At 43.0% G+C, this 25,501-nt stretch overlaps 1 protein-coding gene across 1 annotated transcript in view; it reads left to right on the top strand.

Moving 5' to 3' along the window:
- NQO2 (N-ribosyldihydronicotinamide:quinone dehydrogenase 2) overlaps positions 1–2,312 on the top strand; it is a 43,030-nt gene extending 40,718 nt beyond the window's left edge. The window contains exon 6 of the mRNA XM_063451780.1: positions 1,961–2,312. Within this exon, the coding sequence (XP_063307850.1) occupies positions 1,961–2,134 (174 nt within the window). The 3' untranslated portion in view covers positions 2,135–2,312. The remainder of the gene's footprint in view (positions 1–1,960) is intronic.
- The last annotated feature ends 23,189 nt before the right edge of the window (positions 2,313–25,501 follow it).

The following is a 25,501-nucleotide window of genomic DNA, read 5'->3' as shown; positions in this document are numbered from 1 at the left end:
GGCTGAATGCGCGTGCAGCTCTTGCCGCGCGTGCGCATTCAGCCGAATGGGAGGAGAGGAGGAGGATCGGAGGAGGAGAGCTCCCCACCCGGTGCTGGAGAAAGGTAAGTTTTAACCCCTTTCCTCTCCCCAGAGCCCGGCGGGAGGGGGTCCCTGAGGGTGGGGTACACCCTCAGGGCACTATAGTGCCAGGAAAACTAGTATGTTTTCCTGGCACTATAGTGGTCCTTTAATGTAAACCCTGCCTTTTCAGAAAAAAGTGCTTACATTGCTGACTAGGAACACCTCCAGTGGCAGTCACTCAGAAGGCCACTAGATGTGCTTCCTGGGTCAGTGATAGGCAATGAGCAGCACTGATGTTCAGTGTCTCCATGCTCTGCATGGAGGCGCTGAACTTTTCCCACAGAGATGCATTGATTCAACACATCTCTATGAGTACATGCTAATTGGCGTAAGCAGCGTTTTAACATGCGTGCGCATTAGCTTCCCAATGCTTTCCTATGAGAAAGCAATGGAAAGGCTGAGATCTCAACCAAGGGGCATAGCATGGGCTGAGCCAGCACCGGCTGAACTGGAATAAAGGTAAGTTTATTAGCTTTTTAACAGGGGAAGGGGTGTGCTGGTGACCCAAACAGTGCTTTTAACACTATATATGCAAGTTTGTATTCTGACCCTATAGTGTTCCTTTAATTACACTTTTTTTTTATTATTGTTTTTATTCATTCTAGTATGTCCAGGACATCAGTGTGTGTATACAGGGGCATACTTATTGAGAGTCTGTATGTGTGTTTAAATGCAAGACCAAATTAGCATGTAGTTATTGGGTGAACCCAGGTTTGCATGTGTGGAAGGTCGGTATACGTAAGAAAACAGGGGCATGTAGTGGTTATAGTGGGCTGTCTCTCAGTGTGCTACAAGCTCTCTGCTGCGGCCGACCAAGGGGGGAAAGTATTTAATAACAGGGGCCCGCAGAAGGTTGTGCGGGCCCCTCACTTACTGCAGGCTGGCTGGGGAGCTTGCTGAGTTCAGCAAGATTCTGATCCCACTGGGTATTCATTGGCGTCAACTAAACACTGTCGGCCAATCAATGAATCTATATGCATGGAATAGGCACAGAATTGACATTAGCCAAACATTTATTCGGGGTTGGCTAATGACACCATTGGAGGTGGAGTTACACTTCTGGCAGGAATATTAGATATCTTAAGTATGAACACTGCACATCCTGTGTCGTTGCACCATGGCTACTTCAAAACGCTGAAATGGTCATGTTGGAGTAACCCTTTAAGTTAGAGCAGGTTCATACATTTTTCTTTGTACTAATTTTGAAAGATACAGTTATATGGTGTCTATAAATGGTCAAAGTGTAATTCACTGCATTTAGCTAAGTGAATAGCACAGTGTAAATGTTGGGTTGATTTCACTGTGTGCACTAATGGAAATGCACCTCATCTAAAATACACTTGTATTTTATTTTGCGCAAACTATTGGCACTTCATGTAATGTTTGTAAAGTGTTGTTTTTTTGTTTTTTTTTACAATATTTGATCTTTATTAGAAATGTATAATTTGACAATTACAAAGACATATAATTTAACATTTACAAAGACATATAATTGTATAATTGGAACATATAGATATTTAGGTACGTTGTCATAAAACAGCACTTTATCAAATTTCAATCATTCATACGTACTTTCATAGAAAAAAGGAGAGAAAAACGTAGTGTTTTTTGCACAGTGCACTTACTAGAATTTTGACTAATTTGTCACTTTTTTAAAAAAAATATTCTAATTCGGAGGTTTTTGTTTTTATTTGAATTTCGTTAGACTGTATTTTTATGAGCTATTACACTTTTAAGGTGCTGCTTTCTTTTAAAATATAAAAAACTGTCCTTTTAAATGTTATAGGATATTGGTCAGCACCTAATTTACTTGTTTTTTTATTTTGTTGTTTCTCAGCATGGCATAATGCATTTCTGTGGTTTCAAAGTCCTTGCCCCACAAATTACTTATGCACCAGAATATGTTGGAGATGAAAAAAGGAAAGACATGCTGCTCTTATGGGCAAGGAGGCTGGAGTCCATCTGGGATGAGCGACCTATAGAGTGCACTCCACCATGGTACTTCCAGTAGAGAACCTGGATGAACCAGGTGAAGATCATCAAGTATGCTATTTAGATGTGAAGACGATACAAAAACATCTACCACTGCACATCATAGCTATTTGACGACACAAGCTCAGTGATTGCTCTATGCAAAGTTGCACTACAATTTCTCTATTGTGTGCAGTGTGTTATAACTTGTATCAATAAAATTGTTATTGATCCTGCGGCCTTTGTTGCTGTTTCATTCAACCTTTTTTTTTTTTTAAATATGCTATAATCGAATTGTTTCTATCCAAGTAAATAAGAAAATTAAGCAAATATATATATCAGGGCATAACATGCTACAAGCCCGTCCTTAAAAAATACTCGCCAGTGCAAGCCATAATATACCCTGAAGAGGTTTGAAGTTCTAACTATCCAACTCATACAAGTAATGATAGATGTTTTTTTTTCATAAAAGTATGTTTCAATGTAAGTTAATGACAAAATGCAGGTAACCACCATTTTTAGAATCACAAGATTGCAACTCTTAACTGGAGAATGTCTGCAGAAAATGTTTGCGATGTGCTGTTAAGGTTTTAATCTGGTTTAAGCATCTGGTTGGGCAGGCCCAGGCAAAGACTTTTTATATGTACTGGTATGCCCAAAGAATTGTAGTACTTTCTTTAGAAAACAAATGCAGTTTTCAATGTGATTAATATTTTATATTTCTTTTAATTATAATTAATTAGAAGAGACCTCTCAATATGTTATCTGTTGTAGACTATATCAGAAAATTTGATAAAATTAAAACACAAAAATCAGTATCTCTGAAACTAAAAAATATATATATATACGAGTGTAATAGGAGCCCTCTGTTTTCCCAGTGGTTATGGTGTTTCCCCTTTTCTGCAGTGGTTATAGTGTTTCCCCTTTTTCTGTGTAATGAAGGCCACTTCGCCCTTGGTTATGGAGAGGACAAATTGCCAGTATTTTACCTTGGCCCCTGTGACTCATTTGGTTCTAGGACATTATTTCTGCCTGCTGGGACTTTTACCAATGCGACTTCAACCTGTCAAAGTAATTCGAAGTGGTACTTCGAACTGTCGAAGAGACGAAGTACAGCACCACACATAATTGGAAGTGTGCTGCTTGTTAACCTCCCAGAAGTTGTGGTTAACCGCAGCTTAACTGATGAACAGCTGGGTGGTCGCCGTTCGTATAGCAGAACACGTGGCGGCGGCCATCTTGTTTAGTCAAACGTGGCCAGCTGTGTTTTGTCGTCGACTGCATGGAACTAAAATCGGACACTCGACGGCACGAACACCGCTAGAACTTCCATCTCCAGCTAACTTCGACTAAATCTCCACGAACAGAGCGCTGTTCGGTAAAAGTAATCTACCGAACGCACTTCAACTCTGACTTTGTGCATGAACGGTCCCGTTCGAGTATTCAAAGTGCATTTTAATCATTGGAAATAGCCTAATTCTCTGGAACTATTTTGGGCATGAAACCATGCATGCGGTTGGTCAAAAGGGACTTCCAGGAATTTTCTGAACCCCTGCTCTGATCTGGGTGATTTTTGGATATGTTGGTCACCCAGGTCAGGGCTATCAGGGGATGTAACATGGGGATATGTGATGTTTTGGGGTGTTTTCTGTACTTTGTGAAAAATGTGTTTTTTATGCTTGGGGATAATTGAGTTAATTACAGTATCTCGCTCAATTATCTCCCAAACAGAGGGGAGGGTTTGTGTGCCCTATGTGGGAGTGTCAGACATTGTACATTGTTTTTATTGGTTTGTACATCTTGTAATTCGGTGCTCCATCAGGTCCAGGGGGTGTTCCCCTGGCCTAAGGAATTGTATAAAAATCCAGCCTGTGCCATTAAACTGACAGACCTTCTTACCCTCAACTTGCAGCCTCGTCTCGTGTTGTAGGGAAATGCTATACCTGCTGTAATCACTAGCTCTTCTAAGAGCTCTAAGGAATTTGCTTATCATAGCAGTATACTAGGATGTTATATTGGGACTCCACGGCGCCCTTCCAAATTGGGGAAAAGGACATCTAGGCAGTAAATACCACGACTACTCAGGGGTGACCGTCACAACAAGGAAGGCTAAAAAGCACTTGACTACTTTAAAGATCTGAGAATTATTTTATCTCATCCTTTTTTCATTTAGTGAATCGAGTCTAATCAGCCTAGAAAATACAAAAAGTGGAGTAATATAGTGAATATACAGTACCTAAAAAGGATTTATATATCTGAGCTCAGTTTTAATGTGATGACACTACACTTATTCTGCCCTCATTTTACACTTTTCTTTTTGTTTTTTTGTTACATTTCTACAGTTTGCCTTTCTTCAGCTAGAAAGATAACTCACCCATACACCTCCGTATGTGATTGGCTTTATTGAAGCTTGTCATTCGCATGGACAGTGTAATACATAGAAACAAATGCAAATATATATAAGGCAAACCACATGTGAATATGAAAAATGGAATAGATTTTCCAACCAGTCAGTTATTTTACCTGAATTGTCCTTTAACATTAATAGCCATTTTCTGCAACCCTGCTGGGTTAAATCACCAAAACCAGCCAAACAGTCTGCACTCTCAGAATCTCAGAATAATCCACCAGGTAGAACATGGAAAGTGCATACTTTATTGTAGAAAAATGGTTTACAACATGTCATAAAAATATGTGCAGGGGGGCGTGGCCAGCAGCGAGCATGAACAGAGGCATATCGGCAGAGCTTCATACCAACCTAGCAAAAAACTGCAAAATATCCCACTTACTGACACCCGCTAGTCGGACAACGCCGAACCCCCAAACAGAGACCACCATTGGGTGCAAGCACAAAAAAATCTCGCCCTGTAGAGACCCAGAGAATGCCTGATATCAGGCTTTCTTTTGAGAGGCCCGCACAGACGGACTGATCCAAAATGGCGCCCGCGGCTCAGAGCGAAGAGGAGGCCTTAGAAGCCTCACAGGATGAGGAGGACAGAAAACATCCGCAAAGACGGAGCAAGTCTAACTCAGACTACGAATTAGACCCAGATTCCGCACTGGTTACAAAAGGGGACATGAAGTACCTTCTGCAAGACATTCGCAAGGTATGGAAGGCAGACCTCAAAGAGTTGCAAACAGAAATAGATGAGCTAAGAAAGAAAGTCACGGACGCGGAGAACTGAGAAAAACCAGGGAGAGCCAAATACAGACTACCCAGGGACAAGTAACCGAACTGGTACATTAGGTGCAGCGACTTGCCTGCTCTGTTACCTCACTGGAAAATAGACACAGACGCCAGAATGTCCGAGTGAGGGGCACCCCAGAACAAACTGATGGGGAGCAACTGCTTCTCTATATACAAAGCCTTGATGGGGATAATAATAACAGCGTTTCGCATCAGAAAAGTGGCAACTGCCCCTCCAGGAGCAACCAAAGACGTAATAGCGGTCACAAGAGATGTACCAGCCAGAAATGCCATCATAAAGAGCTCCAGGGAACTAGGCACAATCCGGTTCGAAAATAGCTCAATAGCCATATACAGAGACATACCGTTCGAGGTACTACTGGCTAAAAGGCAACTAGCTCCAACAGCCAAGGCACTGAGAGAAGCATCGATCTTCTACAGATGGGGAGAAGAAGGATCCCTTATAGTCACGCAGGGAGCCAAAACCATCACCCTGACACCCAAAGAAGATCCGAAAGACCCTTTTCCGGCGATTGGACAGAGTTGCAGTGGGCACAGATAGCGAAGAGACTTGAAGCTGCCGAGACAGGGAGAAACGTACCCCCCACAGATAAACCCATCCATGACACCCCAGTTAGCCTAATTGCTTATACCTACTGTCAGAACTTAACTAGCGGCTTCGCCACAATCCGACACTTCCGGGTTCACAAACTATTGACATACCTCCTCTGACGCGGCTTCCTCACGTTCCTTAGAGGAACTGCGCCACATTCAAATTGCTTGATTATTTTGAAGCTTCCTGATCAATCAGACTGGCTACCTGGATTGTTGTAACCGCTGATCTCCATTCTCCTTCCAATTGACTCGGATTACCTTTGGATATTCTCTACTTCGTAAAGCTCATCAACATAAACGCAAGTTATATATTTGGATGAATTCATTTCTATTGGCACTTCAGTTTTCACTACGTGCCTTCCTACTAAGATTAATTGGAAGTTATAAATTGTAATTAATACATGAACTTTTTCCCGGATTCTTCTTATGAACTTTCCGAAATAATAAATCACTAAAGTGAAATCGAGTGCCTTAAAGCTGCAGGAACTCTAGCATCAACCTATCTCCATATTGTGTTCCTTATAGCTACAGGAACTCTCTCATCAAACAATCTCCATATTATGTTCCTCAAAGCTACAGGAACTCTCTCATCAAACTATCTACTTATTGTGTTTCTTTAAAGTACAGGAACTCTTCGTATTCCTTCAATTGCATGTCTCGTTCCTTAAAGCTACAGGAACTCCTTTCATCAAACTATATCTATATTGTATTCCTTAAAGCTACAGGAACTCTTCTCATCAAACTATCTTCGTATTGTTGCCTTAAAGCTACAGGAACTCTTCTCTTCAAACTCTCTACATATCGTGTCCCTTAAGGCTACTGGAACGCATCTCATTGAACTACCTTTTCATCAATTTATCTTCATATTATGTTCTTCGAATTATTGAGACTTTTCTAATCAATCTACTTCTAAGTATGTCCTTATTGAAGAACTATAATATTTAATTCCTAAATAACCTAAGGGTTCTCCTAACCCCTATTTCTGCAGTTGAGTTCCACCCAAAACAATAGGAAGTATTACACCTACCCATATTCATTTCTATTAGAATAGCAACCTGCTAGATGACGCTTGGGGCACAGGCTACCGCGTTGCCACCCCACGCTCATATGACTAGTGACCAGGAGACAACACAAACCAGCTGCACACGAAACCAGATACAAGCACTAAAGCACCGCAAAAGCCAGACAGCAGGACTATTCAGAGGCCTGCCCCCAGCATTCGAAGCTCTCGCAGCTGGATACCAACTACAAAGAACCGAGAGACAAGACAACAAGTGCAGGACTCAAGCCAGTGGACGTGAACATCAACCTGCTACCCTATATATGTGACGCTCTTGAGACCTCTTACCTTACATATATGTAGCTCATAATATTTGTTAATATGTTGACATAACTAATACATTTATGACATGTGTTGATATAGATGTATACTGAGTAAAACTATTTCAATAAAATATAAATTGGAAAAAATATAATATGTGCAGACCTCATAAGTGTCAGGCAATCCAAAATCTTCAATCACATGTCAATTAATGCAGATTCTATATCCCTCAGGGGAGTCCAAGATTAAAAAAAATTAAAAAAAATGCAATGATACAAAAATACAAAAAAAGGAAAAACCTGCACCAGCTAGAAGGAGGGGGAAAACAAAAAGATTAAAAAAATGTACAGTATCTCTGGATGGGATGCATGCCTGTCCTGATACTTTATCAACACTGATGGATACATCATAGAAGACATCTTCTCTGTGCATGGCTGAGAGAGACACATGTGTACTTCCGAGTAGACATGATGCTTCCGAATGTCTGAAGTGCCGAATTGCTGAAGTCCCAAATTTCGGAAGTACCGAACCGAATTTCCGAAGTCCCAAATTTCGGAAAATTAGGGTAGGGTTAAGTTAGAGTAAGGGTAGGGTTCAGGTTAGGTGAGGGTTAGGGTAGGGTTAGGGTTAGGGTTGGGTTGGGTAAGGGTTAAGGTTAAGGTAGGTTAGGGTATGGGTAGGGTTGGTTTAGGGTTAGGGCAGGGTTGGGTTAGGGTGGGGTTGACTTAGGGTAGGGTTGGCTTAGGGTTAGTGTAGGGTTAGGGGTAGGATTAGGGTTGGGTTGGGTAGGGTTAGGTTAGGGTTAGGGTAGGGTTGGGTCAGGGTTAGGGTAGGGTTAGAGTAGGGTAAGGGTTAAGGTAGGGGTAGGGTTAGAGAAGGGTTAGGGTTAAGGTAGGGCTACATTAGGGTAGGGTTAGGGTTAAGGTAGGGTTAGTTTAGGGGTAGGGTAGGATTAGGGAGCCCTACAGATTTTTAGAATTGCAGAAGTCCCGAACCCAATCTAAGTACCGAAGTCCCGAATTGCTGAAGTCCCGAATTTCGGAAGTGCAGAACCGAATCGAAGTCCCGAATTGCCAAAAAAAAATTCTTACCCGAATTTCCGAACTAAACCAAATTTTTGGATCATGCACGTCCCTACTGCCGAGGTATTTTTACTTGTTCATGCTCAGAGAAAAATCGTGAAATAATGTGTTCCCCCCTCCCTGAGCCTTACCTTTGTCCATGGAGGGGGGAATCTTTATCCCTGGTGGTCCGGTGGCAGAATAAGCTTGTTTGCACCTCTGGTGGGTGCAGCCAATCCTGAAGAGCTCCCTCCGTGGCCGGCCATGGAACTGCAGTGGGGTCAGGCTGCCTGTAACACTGATAGAGCAGATCCGCAGGGGGCTGCTCAGTTACATGCAGCCTGCATGCTGTGTTCAGCTCACGGCAGAGGCTCTGCTCCTGGAGCCTCTGCCGATTTTTTTTTTTCCAGCCCACAGGCAGCACTTTCGGACAGGCACAGTGAGAGACAGCCTGGAGGGTCTTTGATAAGGCCCCTGGGCTGTCTCTCAGTGTGCTACAAGCTCTCTGCTGCGGCCGACCAAGGGGGGAAAGTATTTAATAACAGGGGCCCGCAGAAGGTTGTGCGGGCCCCTCACTTACTGCAGGCTGGCTGGGGAGCTTGCTGAGTTCAGCAAGATTCTGATCCCACTGGGTATTCATTGGCGTCAACTAAACACTGTCGGCCAATCAATGAATCTATATGCATGGAATAGGCACAGAATTGACATTAGCCAAACATTTATTCGGGGTTGGCTAATGACACCATTGGAGGTGGAGTTACACTTCTGGCAGGAATATTAGATATCTTAAGTATGAACACTGCACATCCTGTGTCGTTGCACCATGGCTACTTCAAAACGCTGAAATGGTCATGTTGGAGTAACCCTTTAAGTTAGAGCAGGTTCATACATTTTTCTTTGTACTAATTTTGAAAGATACAGTTATATGGTGTCTATAAATGGTCAAAGTGTAATTCACTGCATTTAGCTAAGTGAATAGCACAGTGTAAATGTTGGGTTGATTTCACTGTGTGCACTAATGGAAATGCACCTCATCTAAAATACACTTGTATTTTATTTTGCGCAAACTATTGGCACTTCATGTAATGTTTGTAAAGTGTTGTTTTTTTGTTTTTTTTTACAATATTTGATCTTTATTAGAAATGTATAATTTGACAATTACAAAGACATATAATTTAACATTTACAAAGACATATAATTGTATAATTGGAACATATAGATATTTAGGTACGTTGTCATAAAACAGCACTTTATCAAATTTCAATCATTCATACGTACTTTCATAGAAAAAAGGAGAGAAAAACGTAGTGTTTTTTGCACAGTGCACTTACTAGAATTTTGACTAATTTGTCACTTTTTTAAAAAAAATATTCTAATTCGGAGGTTTTTGTTTTTATTTGAATTTCGTTAGACTATTTTTATGAGCTATTACACTTTTAAGGTGCTGCTTTCTTTTAAAATATAAAAAACTGTCCTTTTAAATGTTATAGGATATTGGTCAGCACCTAATTTACTTGTTTTTTTATTTTGTTGTTTCTCAGCATGGCATAATGCATTTCTGTGGTTTCAAAGTCCTTGCCCCACAAATTACTTATGCACCAGAATATGTTGGAGATGAAAAAAGGAAAGACATGCTGCTCTTATGGGCAAGGAGGCTGGAGTCCATCTGGGATGAGCGACCTATAGAGTGCACTCCACCATGGTACTTCCAGTAGAGAACCTGGATGAACCAGGTGAAGATCATCAAGTATGCTATTTAGATGTGAAGACGATACAAAAACATCTACCACTGCACATCATAGCTATTTGACGACACAAGCTCAGTGATTGCTCTATGCAAAGTTGCACTACAATTTCTCTATTGTGTGCAGTGTGTTATAACTTGTATCAATAAAATTGTTATTGATCCTGCGGCCTTTGTTGCTGTTTCATTCAACCTTTTTTTTTTTTTTAAATATGCTATAATCGAATTGTTTCTATCCAAGTAAATAAGAAAATTAAGCAAATATATATATCAGGGCATAACATGCTACAAGCCCGTCCTTAAAAAATACTCGCCAGTGCAAGCCATAATATACCCTGAAGAGGTTTGAAGTTCTAACTATCCAACTCATACAAGTAATGATAGATGTTTTTTTTTCATAAAAGTATGTTTCAATGTAAGTTAATGACAAAATGCAGGTAACCACCATTTTTAGAATCACAAGATTGCAACTCTTAACTGGAGAATGTCTGCAGAAAATGTTTGCGATGTGCTGTTAAGGTTTTAATCTGGTTTAAGCATCTGGTTGGGCAGGCCCAGGCAAAGACTTTTTATATGTACTGGTATGCCCAAAGAATTGTAGTACTTTCTTTAGAAAACAAATGCAGTTTTCAATGTGATTAATATTTTATATTTCTTTTAATTATAATTAATTAGAAGAGACCTCTCAATATGTTATCTGTTGTAGACTATATCAGAAAATTTGATAAAATTAAAACACAAAAATCAGTATCTCTGAAACTAAAAAATATATATATATACGAGTGTAATAGGAGCCCTCTGTTTTCCCAGTGGTTATGGTGTTTCCCCTTTTCTGCAGTGGTTATAGTGTTTCCCCTTTTTCTGTGTAATGAAGGCCACTTCGCCCTTGGTTATGGAGAGGACAAATTGCCAGTATTTTACCTTGGCCCCTGTGACTCATTTGGTTCTAGGACATTATTTCTGCCTGCTGGGACTTTTACCAATGCGACTTCAACCTGTCAAAGTAATTCGAAGTGGTACTTCGAACTGTCGAAGAGACGAAGTACAGCACCACACATAATTGGAAGTGTGCTGCTTGTTAACCTCCCAGAAGTTGTGGTTAACCGCAGCTTAACTGATGAACAGCTGGGTGGTCGCCGTTCGTATAGCAGAACACGTGGCGGCGGCCATCTTGTTTAGTCAAACGTGGCCAGCTGTGTTTTGTCGTCGACTGCATGGAACTAAAATCGGACACTCGACGGCACGAACACCGCTAGAACTTCCATCTCCAGCTAACTTCGACTAAATCTCCACGAACAGAGCGCTGTTCGGTAAAAGTAATCTACCGAACGCACTTCAACTCTGACTTTGTGCATGAACGGTCCCGTTCGAGTATTCAAAGTGCATTTTAATCATTGGAAATAGCCTAATTCTCTGGAACTATTTTGGGCATGAAACCATGCATGCGGTTGGTCAAAAGGGACTTCCAGGAATTTTCTGAACCCCTGCTCTGATCTGGGTGATTTTTGGATATGTTGGTCACCCAGGTCAGGGCTATCAGGGGATGTAACATGGGGATATGTGATGTTTTGGGGTGTTTTCTGTACTTTGTGAAAAATGTGTTTTTTATGCTTGGGGATAATTGAGTTAATTACAGTATCTCGCTCAATTATCTCCCAAACAGAGGGGAGGGTTTGTGTGCCCTATGTGGGAGTGTCAGACATTGTACATTGTTTTTATTGGTTTGTACATCTTGTAATTCGGTGCTCCATCAGGTCCAGGGGGTGTTCCCCTGGCCTAAGGAATTGTATAAAAATCCAGCCTGTGCCATTAAACTGACAGACCTTCTTACCCTCAACTTGCAGCCTCGTCTCGTGTTGTAGGGAAATGCTATACCTGCTGTAATCACTAGCTCTTCGAAGAGCTCTAAGGAATTTGCTTATCATAGCAGTATACTAGGATGTTATATTGGGACTCCACGGCGCCCTTCCAAATTGGGGAAAAGGACATCTAGGCAGTAAATACCACGACTACTCAGGGGTGACCGTCACAACAAGGAAGGCTAAAAAGCACTTGACTACTTTAAAGATCTGAGAATTATTTTATCTCATCCTTTTTTCATTTAGTGAATCGAGTCTAATCAGCCTAGAAAATACAAAAAGTGGAGTAATATAGTGAATATACAGTACCTAAAAAGGATTTATATATCTGAGCTCAGTTTTAATGTGATGACACTACACTTATTCTGCCCTCATTTTACACTTTTCTTTTTGTTTTTTTGTTACATTTCTACAGTTTGCCTTTCTTCAGCTAGAAAGATAACTCACCCATACACCTCCGTATGTGATTGGCTTTATTGAAGCTTGTCATTCGCATGGACAGTGTAATACATAGAAACAAATGCAAATATATATAAGGCAAACCACATGTGAATATGAAAAATGGAATAGATTTTCCAACCAGTCAGTTATTTTACCTGAATTGTCCTTTAACATTAATAGCCATTTTCTGCAACCCTGCTGGGTTAAATCACCAAAACCAGCCAAACAGTCTGCACTCTCAGAATCTCAGAATAATCCACCAGGTAGAACATGGAAAGTGCATACTTTATTGTAGAAAAATGGTTTACAACATGTCATAAAAATATGTGCAGGGGGGCGTGGCCAGCAGCGAGCATGAACAGAGGCATATCGGCAGAGCTCCATACCAACCTAGCAAAAAACTGCAAAATATCCCACTTACTGACACCCGCTAGTCGGACAACGCCGAACCCCCAAACAGAGACCACCATTGGGTGCAAGCACAAAAAAATCTCGCCCTGTAGAGACCCAGAGAATGCCTGATATCAGGCTTTCTTTTGAGAGGCCCGCACAGACGGACTGATCCAAAATGGCGCCCGCGGCTCAGAGCGAAGAGGAGGCCTTAGAAGCCTCACAGGATGAGGAGGACAGAAAACATCCGCAAAGACGGAGCAAGTCTAACTCAGACTACGAATTAGACCCAGATTCCGCACTGGTTACAAAAGGGGACATGAAGTACCTTCTGCAAGACATTCGCAAGGTATGGAAGGCAGACCTCAAAGAGTTGCAAACAGAAATAGATGAGCTAAGAAAGAAAGTCACGGACGCGGAGAACTGAGAAAAACCAGGGAGAGCCAAATACAGACTACCCAGGGACAAGTAACCGAACTGGTACATTAGGTGCAGCGACTTACCTGCTCTGTTACCTCACTGGAAAATAGACACAGACGCCAGAATGTCCGAGTGAGGGGCACCCCAGAACAAACTGATGGGGAGCAACTGCTTCTCTATATACAAAGCCTTGATGGGGATAATAATAACAGCGTTTCGCATCAGAAAAGTGGCAACTGCCCCTCCAGGAGCAACCAGAGACGTAATAGCGGTCACAAGAGATGTACCAGCCAGAAATGCCATCATAAAGAGCTCCAGGGAACTAGGCACAATCCGGTTCGAAAATAGCTCAATAGCCATATACAGAGACATACCGTTCGAGGTACTACTGGCTAAAAGGCAACTAGCTCCAACAGCCAAGGCACTGAGAGAAGCATCGATCTGCTACAGATGGGGAGAAGAAGGATCCCTTATAGTCACGCAGGGAGCCAAAACCATCACCCTGACACCCAAAGAAGATCCGAAAGACCCTTTTCCGGCGATTGGACAGAGTTGCAGTGGGCACAGATAGCGAAGAGACTTGAAGCTGCCGAGACAGGGAGAAACGTACCCCCCACAGATAAACCCATCCATGACACCCCAGTTAGCCTAATTGCTTATACCTACTGTCAGAACTTAACTAGCGGCTTCGCCACAATCCGACACTTCCGGGTTCACAAACTATTGACATACCTCCTCTGACGCGGCTTCCTCACGTTCCTTAGAGGAACTGCGCCACATTCAAATTGCTTGATTATTTTGAAGCTTCCTGATCAATCAGACTGGCTACCTGGATTGTTGTAACCGCTGATCTCCATTCTCCTTCCAATTGACTCGGATTACCTTTGGATATTCTCTACTTCGTAAAGCTCATCAACATAAACGCAAGTTATATATTTGGATGAATTCATTTCTATTGGCACTTCAGTTTTCACTACGTGCCTTCCTACTAAGATTAATTGGAAGTTATAAATTGTAATTAATACATGAACTTTTTCCCGGATTCTTCTTATGAACTTTCCGAAATAATAAATCACTAAAGTGAAATCGAGTGCCTTAAAGCTGCAGGAACTCTAGCATCAACCTATCTCCATATTGTGTTCCTTATAGCTACAGGAACTCTCTCATCAAACAATCTCCATATTATGTTCCTCAAAGCTACAGGAACTCTCTCATCAAACTATCTACTTATTGTGTTTCTTTAAAGTACAGGAACTCTTCGTATTCCTTCAATTGCATGTCTCGTTCCTTAAAGCTACAGGAACTCCTTTCATCAAACTATATCTATATTGTATTCCTTAAAGCTACAGGAACTCTTCTCATCAAACTATCTTCGTATTGTTGCCTTAAAGCTACAGGAACTCTTCTCTTCAAACTCTCTACATATCGTGTCCCTTAAGGCTACTGGAACGCATCTCATTGAACTACCTTTTCATCAATTTATCTTCATATTATGTTCTTCGAATTATTGAGACTTTTCTAATCAATCTACTTCTAAGTATGTCCTTATTGAAGAACTATAATATTTAATTCCTAAATAACCTAAGGGTTCTCCTAACCCCTATTTCTGCAGTTGAGTTCCACCCAAAACAATAGGAAGTATTACACCTACCCATATTCATTTCTATTAGAATAGCAACCTGCTAGATGACGCTTGGGGCACGGGCTACCGCGTTGCCACCCCACGCTCATATGACTAGTGACCAGGAGACAACACAAACCAGCTGCACACGAAACCAGATACAAGCACTAAAGCACCGCAAAAGCCAGACAGCAGGACTATTCAGAGGCCTGCCCCCAGCATTCGAAGCTCTCGCAGCTGGATACCAACTACAAAGAACCGAGAGACAAGACAACAAGTGCAGGACTCAAGCCAGTGGACGTGAACATCAACCTGCTACCCTATATATGTGACGCTCTTGAGACCTCTTACCTTACATATATGTAGCTCATAATATTTGTTAATATGTTGACATAACTAATACATTTATGACATGTGTTGATATAGATGTATACTGAGTAAAACTATTTCAATAAAATATAAATTGGAAAAAATATAATATGTGCAGACCTCATAAGTGTCAGGCAATCCAAAATCTTCAATCACATGTCAATTAATGCAGATTCTATATCCCTCAGGGGAGTCCAAGATTAAAAAAAATTAAAAAAAATGCAATGATACAAAAATACAAAAAAAGGAAAAACCTGCACCAGCTAGAAGGAGGGGGAAAACAAAAAGATTAAAAAAATGTACAGTATCTCTGGATGGGATGCATGCCTGTCCTGATACTTTATCAACACTGATGGATACATCATAGAAGACATCTTCTCTGTGCATGGCTGAGAGAGACACATGTGTACTTCCGAGTAGACATGATGCTTCCGAATGTCTGAAGTGCCGAATTGCTGAAGTCCCAAATTTCGGAAGTACCGAACCGAATTTCCGAAGTCCCAAATTTCGGAAAATTAGGGTAGGGTTAAGTTAGAGTAAGGGTAGGGTTCAGGTTAGGTGAGGGTTAGGGTAGGGTTAGGGTTAGGGTTGGGTTGGGTAAGGGTTAAGGTTAAGGTAGGTTAGGGTATGGGTAGGGTTGGTTTAGGGTTAGGGCAGGGTTGGGTTAGGGTGGGGTTGACTTAGGGTAGGGTTGGCTTAGGGTTAGTGTAGGGTTAGGGGTAGGATTAGGGTTGGGTTGGGTAGGGTTAGGTTAGGGTTAGGGTAGGGTTGGGTCAGGGTTAGGGTAGGGTTAGAGTAGGGTAAGGGTTAAGGTAGGGGTAGGGTTAGAGAAGGGTTAGGGTTAAGGTAGGGCTACATTAGGGTAGGGTTAGGGTTAAGGTAGGGTTAGTTTAGGGGTAGGGTAGGATTAGGGAGCCCTACAGATTTTTAGAATTGCAGAAGTCCCGAACCCAATCTAAGTACCGAAGTCCCGAATTGCTGAAGTCCCGAATTTCGGAAGTGCAGAACCGAATCGAAGTCCCGAATTGCCAAAAAAAAATTCTTACCCGAATTTCCGAACTAAACCAAATTTTTGGATCATGCACGTCCCTACTGCCGAGGTATTTTTACTTGTTCATGCTCAGAGAAAAATCGCTTCGCATTTTCTATGTATTGTATTTGTCATCTGGCAAAGTTGCATGACTGCTGGGTGAGCTCCCAAAGCAAAGACCTCCCCTGAATACTCACAGGAGCCACAAAGGATCTGCAAAAAGTTATAAAAAACTCCAAAGTTACAGCAAAGTCTCTTTATTTTAAGACAGACCAGTACTGGGAAAGGTACATTCAAATATGCAAGGCCACAATGTTGCATTTAGAATTAAAAAAGCTGGGCAAAATTCACGCATAAATGCCATTTCTGTTGAGTAATCGTGTGACTGACTTTGGAGCATACCCTTATGGGGTGTTTCCTTGTAATTGAGCATCATCTCTTGTGGGTATTCATACAGCCTGGCATGATATTTATTAGGCAATTGCAAAAAAAAGTGTGTGTGGGTCATAAATAACAAAGATATAAACACTATTAAGATGGGTTCTTATACCCATTTTCACCAGATGAAAGTTATTCTGACAAACAAATATTAAAAAGTTGCTACCGTCTTAACAGGATATCATATGCTTGATAGTTGAAGCAATGGACAGGGAATCCAACTACAGAACCGCCAACATTTATACATTTGTTCTTCAAGGCTATCACACCCACTTCACTTTTGAAGATTGCTTAAGGATCTCCTGGTTAAAGGGACACTATAGGCACACAGACCACATAATCTCAATGAAGTGGTCTGATTGCCGTGTCCTGCACCGTTATAACCCTGGATCTGAAAACATTTCCATTCTGCAGAACGACAATGTTTTCACTGGAGATTTTTAATGCCTCTAGTGACTGTCACTCAGACAGCCACTAGAAAAACGTCATATCAAATAGCAGAGTAAAACAATCTGATTGATGCAGGGTGGTGTTTTGCTGTGCATGCATACTAACCTTCAAATGCTTTCCTATAGTAAATCATTGGATTGGCTGAGAATATAGATCTCGATGATCTCAGGCAAGCAGGCGAAGCTTCCCCACTGAGACCGGCGTTTTGCTATGTTTTATTTACTCCTTTCAGGTGGGGGGCCAGCCACCTAAACAGTCACCAGGGTTCTAGAGCGCTGGAAATCCACATTTGTATTCCTAATGCTATAGTTCTCTTTTAATCTTCCTCAGTCCCTTCCTCTATCTCCCTTATTTATTTGATTTTTTTTATTCCATGCAAAATAGATGTTATTGTTTTAATATTGTGTTTTCATGGAGATCATATTTCTATATTTTACATTCATTGATACAAAATATGTGGCTGGCTTTGTTCTGTGATATAGAAATGCTAAAAGTAGTTAAAGAATTAAAAATATATATATAAAAGTTTGACCACAGCAAGATGATTAGACCAGAGCATCATTAGATCAACACAAAATAATATGAGGTGTTAAGCTGATGTGACTTACAGCTATGTAGTACAGCTATGTACTACATACATTGTAGATTTAGGGTTTTGGGCTAAGATTACTCAGCAGTTAGGGTTCTGGAGTACCCACTTCCATGAAGCTGATAATGAAACTAATTTGATTGAAAATCTTGGGAGTTACTGTTCACAACATCATAATGAAACCCAATCCTAAATACCCCATAACCTTAAACCAACCTAGCTCTAATTATAGTCCAACCCTTAACCCCCAAAACCTTAAAGTTCTACTCCATTCTTAAAACTCCCATAATCATAACAGTATCTTAGTAAAAGCTATTTTAACACAGTAGGTTACAACCATACACCTGTGCCCTAAAAGCACAGAGCAGGGATATGGCTAGATATGTTTGTACTGCATGGCATTGAGCTGGTACACCAGTACTTCAGTTGTGAATCAGGAGAACAATTAATAAAACTTAGCACACTCTGACTGCCATTGCCATAGCATGAAAATGGGTATTTCCATGTCCAAGCAGCAAGCCTCAGATCAACATGCACAATGCCAAACGATAGCTGGAGTGGTATAAAGAACCCTGCCAGTGGACTCTGGAGCAATGATAATGTGTTTTGAATTTCGGTGTGGTGGGTTCCAAGACTAACCTACAAGGCCCTCACTAAATCCACTCCTCACTACATTTCCTGTTTCTCAAATACAACCCTTCTCATTCTCTTCTCTCTGCTAAAGACCTTCTCCAGACATCTGCTCTTTCCTGCACTGACAACTTATGTACAGGATTTTTCAAGGGCTGCCCCATTCCTTTGGAATTAATTATCCCATGCCATCAAACTCTGCCTTAGCTTCCAATCCTGAAGTCAATAAAATGCACCTGATTAGGAAAGCTTATCTACCTGGATGGCATCTCCTCATCTCACACTTGCCGCCCTCTGCTCCCTTGCCATGATAGCCCAACTGACTCTCTTCTTCCACTGTTCGCTTGTCCCTCACACCACTTTGACTAGCATGTTTCAACACAGTCATCTTATTCCTTAGTCTTTTCTCCCCTCTGATATGCTATATCTCTTTCGTGGTTTTTTTTGTTTTTGTTTTTTAAATTCTTTATTTTTGGTATGCAGGGATGTACAACAGTGCCTGTGTAGCCGCAACAGCTTTGTCAGGCTCAAGTTACATAAACATATGGTAGCAGTATTGTGGCACGATAAGTATGCATACATTTTTTAGTAAAACAGGTTAAACAATAATGATATACTAAGTCGTGGTAAAGTAAACAGCACGTTTGAGTTTTTAGGTATATCAAGTTAAGTACATGTTAATAAACGTTATAACTGAGCTATACATGCTATTTGAATAAGTATGATACAGTTTTTAAGTTTAAGGCTTATTTGACAGAGTGTCAGGTGCAGATTTCTCCACACTGCTTAATAGTGACCACCAGGGGGCAGCAAGTCACCGAGCTGGCCAGTTTAAGCTTTCATATAGGCTTAGGCAATTTTTACTGCTATACATGTTCTTAGATAGTAGAACAAAATGGCACGCAATTAAACAGCACATTTTGATTATTATATCATGCTTCATTATCATGCTATACATGAAAAGTATATTAATGCAAGAACTACGCTGCTAGACAGTAGATTTCAGACTGATCCATTATAAGTTTTGCTTATGAACTTTGAGCTGAAACAAAATGGTTCACATCTGACTGTGGTTTTTCAAAAAAATAAATCATAAAGCAACTATCACCATTGTGAGGTAGTATAAGCATGTGGGTGAAATATGCAAACTATAGCATAAAACTGCTTTGTCCTTTAAATGAAATTATAGCAATAGTAACACAAAAGAAAAAGACATTTATGTGAGAAACATTAAGGGTGGTCGACAGATATACTTGTGCTGGTGTCCGTTTGGGGTCGGCAGTTAGGCAGGGTCTGGGTCTCAACCAATGCCTCTGGTAGGCCACCCCGAGCAGTCCTTTTCTAGTCCAGCTGTAAGGCTTACATGATGGGGGGGATCTCCGTGAGCTCCATATCCCTCCATCGCTCTCCCTCTCCAACCCAGGTCGGCGTTTCGTGCAGCATGAAGGCTGGTACCTGGTGGTGTCAGGGAGCTCTGTTTGGTGTTGTAGCCTGGGCTATACGTCTCCCTGTGGGGCTGTTGGATTCCTCTTTTGAAAGGGGGTCTCTGCGGGGAAGCTCTGCGAGCCGATTTACCCCTGGAGTCGACCTGTGTTGCAGCCTCTGTATTGGGCGTTTATGGAGTGAAGTCTTGCCTGCTCTCTGCCTGTGTGGGCTAGGTACCTGCGGCTGGAGTGTTTGGCGGTTGCTAATGCTGGATGGAGCCCTGCGCACCTCCACATTGTTACGCTTCTGTTTCCCAGAGTGTGGGCTGTGGGTTTGTGCTTGAATCTTTGCATGAGGGGGGCCTCGATGTAGTGGAGCTCTGTCTAGGGGTAGCTCCATAGGTGCGGGCGTCTCATGTGGCTTTCGCCGATCCTCCCAGCCTCTCCAATACCGCTGGCACATTTTGTCGAAGTTTAGCTTGAAGCTTGCCGCCCAGTTGCTGTGGTGCAGGTTAGATTGTGCAGGTTTGTCGGCGGCCATTTTAGGGAAGGCCACATGTGTGGCTTTTTCCCTGCTGTCGTCTGATTGCTTTGCCGAGGTGATTAGTCGTCTGGTGGAGGCCGGGATAACCCCCACCGGCCCAGAGGGGGGGAGTACGGGGCGAGGACTGCCCGCTGGGCTGAGTGTCCAGGTCGCCCCCGACGTAGAGACCGGCCGCATCTCCCGCCGGGTCGGCACCAGACCGCAAAAAGGTGGATGTCGCAGCTGTTCTCTTGCACGGGTGGAGGGGATGTAACCCTCCCCGAGGTTGTTCCCGCAGTGCAGGTTGAGGTTATTCATGTTTGTTTAGCGAGGTTTTGGGGTGTTTTACCCCCTTTGGAAGTCTTTTTTCATAGATTTAGGCAGGAGCCCACTCTGCCTGCGACCGTCCAGGATGGCGTCCAAGCCCCGCCCCCCCCCCTTTCGTGTTTTACCCCTTCCTCATAGATTGTAAACTCATTTGAGCAGTACTTTCTTTTCCTCTTGTCTGAATTTTTGTACGTCAATTACTTGCCAAATATACCCTTTTCTTTAATTGCATAGTGCTGCAGAATATATTGCCTCTATATAAATGGCAATAATAATAAATATTCTTTGCATATATATAGTTATAAAATGTTCTTCTGGTTCTTGGAGATATGTATGGGTAGATCTATTAAGAAAGCTGCTTAACCCCTTAAGGACACATGACACGTGTGACATGTCATGATTCCCTTTTATTCCAGAAGTTTGGTCCTTAAGGGGTTAGAATTGTTTTTAGACATGGTGACTGCCACACTAATTTACTTCTTCTAAGGAATGGAACTTTGTTTTTCATTATGAAAGGCAGGCGCCACGCCTTCTTAGCTTGGTTCAACCCCCTCCCAAGAAACATAAAAATCTCTAAAACTCCTTAATTTTCTTTGCCAAGGCCAAGTTCTCCCACAGCCTAATCCTCCTATGTTGATATTACTATTTTTTTTTTTTACCAGAGGGGAAGAGAAGTCAGGGAGGGTGGGCTAATGGGAGAACATGGGTGGTACAAAAGGGGGCCATGCCACCATTGGCTGTCTGGCGCCAGCATTGCGCAGAATTGATATTAGTCAGCCTGGAACCAGAGACTAATTGGCCAGCTTTTTACCTTGTGACTATGGCCCCTGCAACAGAACTGGTTAATATACTTTAAACAGGCTTGGTTCGTGTAATTGGGACTATATGGTTCGTTTACCGAACAACCGCACGAACAGAAACCACCCTGGAGCTTGTTAACACCTATTAACAACTTGGAACGTTTCTCACTGCAGTGTTCCAATTGTTCCAATTGTTCATCTCGGTGGCCGCAATTCCTATGGACAACCACGAGGTGGCAGCCATCTTGTTCGCATGAACACAGGCAGAGGTGTTTGGGCATGAATCTCATGGAACTAAAATCGGACACAGAAACTCCCGAACACTGCTGGACTTCCATCATTGCCTGCGTTCGGCTCTATACAACTTAGAAGGGCACTGTTCGGTGATATCATTCGTCTGGATGAGGGGAACAAGCTCCAGGGTAATTGTCTCTGTTCGGTAGTTTGTTTTCAAAGTAACGAACTAGACCGACTGCAAGCCCTGATTCTCTGGAACTGTTTTGGGCATGGGACCATGCCTGCAGTCGGGCAAATGAATAATTTCCAGGAAATTCCTGAACCCCTGAACTGATCTGGGTGTTTTTTGGATATATTTGTCACCCAGATCAGGGCTATCAGGGGATGTAACTTTTGTGGGGATTTTTTTGTGTTTTAAGGTACTTTTGGGGTATTTGTAAAAATGTATGTTTTTCTATGCTTGGAGATAATTGCATTAGATTAGTACCGTTCCTGATACAATTATCTCCCAGGCAAAGGGGAGGGATTGTATGTTTGTATATGGGAGTGTCATGAATTTAAACACCTTGTCATTGGTCTGTAACTATCTTGTAGTTCCCCACAAGGTCCATGTGGGAGTACCCCTTGCATGGGGACTTGCATAAAAGGCCAGTGTAGCACATTATAAGAGCTGTTCCTGCTATTCTCTCTGGAGTAAGAGAGGTTCACCCACTGGAAGCTGGATCCTGGGTCCAGAGTGAGTGGAGGACGGCGAGATCCCCAACCAAGCTGCGGCGGTTTGTGGAGTTTACAGTGCTGATGGTGTCTGGTGGAATGCTGGAAGTACTCGGTGAGCACTAGGGAGCAGCAACTGATGGAGGTACCCGGTCGGGGTGCCAGACAGTCCATCACAGTGTGTATCTGAGTGTATGTGCCAGTGTGTGTGTCAGTGTCTATCTGAGTGTTCATGTCAGATTGTGTATGTGCCAGTGTGTATCTGAGTGTACGTGCCAGTGTGTGTATGTTTGTATGTGAGTGTTTTATGGGGATATCTTGTGGTTTAGGGTACTTATGAAACTTTTTAAAATATATGGTTTTTCTGCCTGGAGATAATTGAGTTACATAATGTACTTTACTCAATTATCTTCCATGCAGAGGGGAGGGATTGTGTGCTGTGTGTGGGAGTGTCGTACATTTAATTACTGTTCTGATTTGTTTATAAGCTTTGTGTCCTTGTCCCCCACAAGGTCCATGTTGGCGTATACCTTGCTTGGGGACTTGCATAAAAGGCCAGCTGTGGCTTCCATTAAACACATTTGTTTTACCCTTCATGAAGTCTAGGCTCATGTTTAGGGGATTGGAGAACTACATTCACTCTGGTGATTGCTATAATCACTATACTCCCCTGAGTATAATCACTAAGCTGTTCCTGCTATGCTCTCTGGACTAAGAGTGGTCTACCTACTGGAAGCTGGAACCTGGTCTTGGGTCCAGGGTGGCTGGAGGACAGCGAGACCCCAACCAAGCTGCGACGGTTCGTGGGGTTTATGGTGGTTATGATGTTCCAGTGCAGTGCTTATGGTACTCGCAAGTACTAGGAAGCAGCGATTGACGAAGGTACCTGGTCGGGGTGCCAGGCGGTCCGTCACACCGGTCATTGAAGTCGGTGAACAAGCTGGCACCTCGTATACTGTGCCTTCGGAGGGAATAGATCATTCGACTGGTGAGCCCTGCTATGGGGTTTCTCTTGAAGCTAAGCTGGGAGAGGCCCTGGGGGTTTTATTTTAGGCTTTTCAAGGTAAAGCTGGTAGTCCAGCTATGGCTTGGTTAGAAGACAGTGTGGATTTGTCATATTTGGTTTGGTTTGGTTTGGTTAATCGTTCTGACAAGAGCAGTACACCTGTTAATGAGTCTTGACTAAAGGAAGCTTTGGCATGCGAAGCTTCACCTCTTGGTTTTCATTGTCCCTCGGCGGTGGTTTCTGCTCACCGCCGCTCCTCCCTGTGATTACGTCAGCCGGTGGGCGAGACTGATCCCGCCCGCCGGCTGAGGAAACCTAATGCAACAAGGCAGGGATGCCCCCGTCCCCATTATGATTTGCCATGTCCCTGGAACCCCTGCTCCAGATGATCAGCCAAAACTTTAATGGTTATTCCTGGCAGGGGGTGAACCATACGGTTGCCGCTTATGCGGACGATCTCCTCTTCTTCATAACGATGCCCTGCCTACTGTCGGAATGTGAGCGATTCGGCAAAGTCTCCAGCTTCAAACTTAACCTATCAAAATGTGAGGTGCTAAACGTCACTATCCCTGATGAGGAATATGTGGCTCTGGACTTACTGTTCCCATTCCAATGGTGCTTTTATAAAACAAAATACCTCGGGATCTAGGTAACCTATACCATCATAATTTCGTCCCCCTGCTGAAGACGCTACTGGCAGACCTGGATAGATGGGATTAACCACATGTGTCTTGGCATGGGCGGATAGCAGTCCTTAAAATGAATATCCTACCAAGACTCCTGTATCCGTTCCAGACAATCCCGCAGGCCTTGCCTGCATCCTTCTTCTTTGCACTAAAGTCAGCTGTTATTCGATATGTCTGTCGGGGGGAAAGATCAAGGTTCCGACACGACATACTCTGTCTACCCAGACACCGCGGAGGCTTAGCATTACCTGATTTTAAAAGATCCCATCAAGCCACGGTCCTGCAACGCATCCTGGAGTGGCACACAATGGGTGACTCTAACCAGGGACACCCCTGCAATCCGCTATCTGGGTGGGGGGGGGGACTGTGGAGGCGGAGCACAGCGATAAGGAGGGACTGGTGGTGCAGACGCTATCCAGTTGGAGACCCCTGAGGCAGCAACGACATATCTCGCCCACTGCTCCCTATTACCCACAACCATGCAATAGGGGGGGGACTCACACCGACAGCGTGGCCCTTTGTGGAGGGACGCACATATGTTCCCATTCACACGGTCTTACGAGAAGGGGCGCTGCGGACCCTGGACTCCTTACTGGAGGGTAAAACCAGAACCCCCCAGCGATATTCCGCTATATGCAAGTGAAGCATTATTATGACACCATGTGTAATAAAGATCGCCTACACAGGGAGCTAACTTGGTTCGAGGATTGCTGTGAAAGGGCTCCTTAATGGAGAAAGCAATATCCATACTTTAACAATACCTCTTGTTGGGGCACCTAACGGCAAACCCCACCTTCCGTAGGCTATGGGAGGCACTACTGGACACAACCTTCAGACCTTAAAAATGTCACAACGCATTATTCTGGCAACATAAAAGCTCAATTAGCGCACAATGCCAAGAAATGAACTATAAACTAATTGCGCTCTGGTATAGGACCCCAACCTTACTTCACAGGATCTTCCCGATGATGCCCCCAACATGCTGGAGGTGCCAAACGGAGAGGGGAACGACAATACATATCTGGTGGGAATGCCGCAACATCGTCCTATCCTGGGAGATGATTAGACGAAAAATAAAAAACTTTTAGGAGATGTGGCCGAATGGACGGCAGCCTTGGCCCTCCTGCATATCTCGACAATGTCGATTTCCTCATACAAAAAATCAATCTTGCGACATTTGCTAAACGCAGCCAAAGCTCTCATCACGTTTTATTGGAAACGGTCGGAGACACCCTGCGAGGAAGAATGGATACGCAGAGTAGAGGACATTCAGGGAGCGGAGGCGATGCAGGCTTCCCTGCTGGGTAGGGGATGCAGACACGCTGAGATGTGGCGGCCATGGTTTGTGTCTATAGGAAGGAGTACACCCAATCAGAGGGGCACGCGTGGGGGTCCCCGGCCCCACAGGGCGAGACCATACCTCTAATACCTTGACCCTCGTCCCCCAGCCCTGTACACCTTCTGCTACCGCATCACACCAACTTCTCTCTAGGGCAGAAGAATGTACAACTCTTTTCTTCCCTTT

This window comes from Pelobates fuscus, chromosome 4 (genome assembly GCF_036172605.1).
Source record: "Pelobates fuscus isolate aPelFus1 chromosome 4, aPelFus1.pri, whole genome shotgun sequence".
Taxonomy (NCBI): Eukaryota; Metazoa; Chordata; class Amphibia; order Anura; family Pelobatidae; genus Pelobates; species Pelobates fuscus.
The sequence above is the reverse complement of the archived record's forward strand: the minus strand, read 5'-3'. Positions and strand labels throughout refer to the sequence as shown.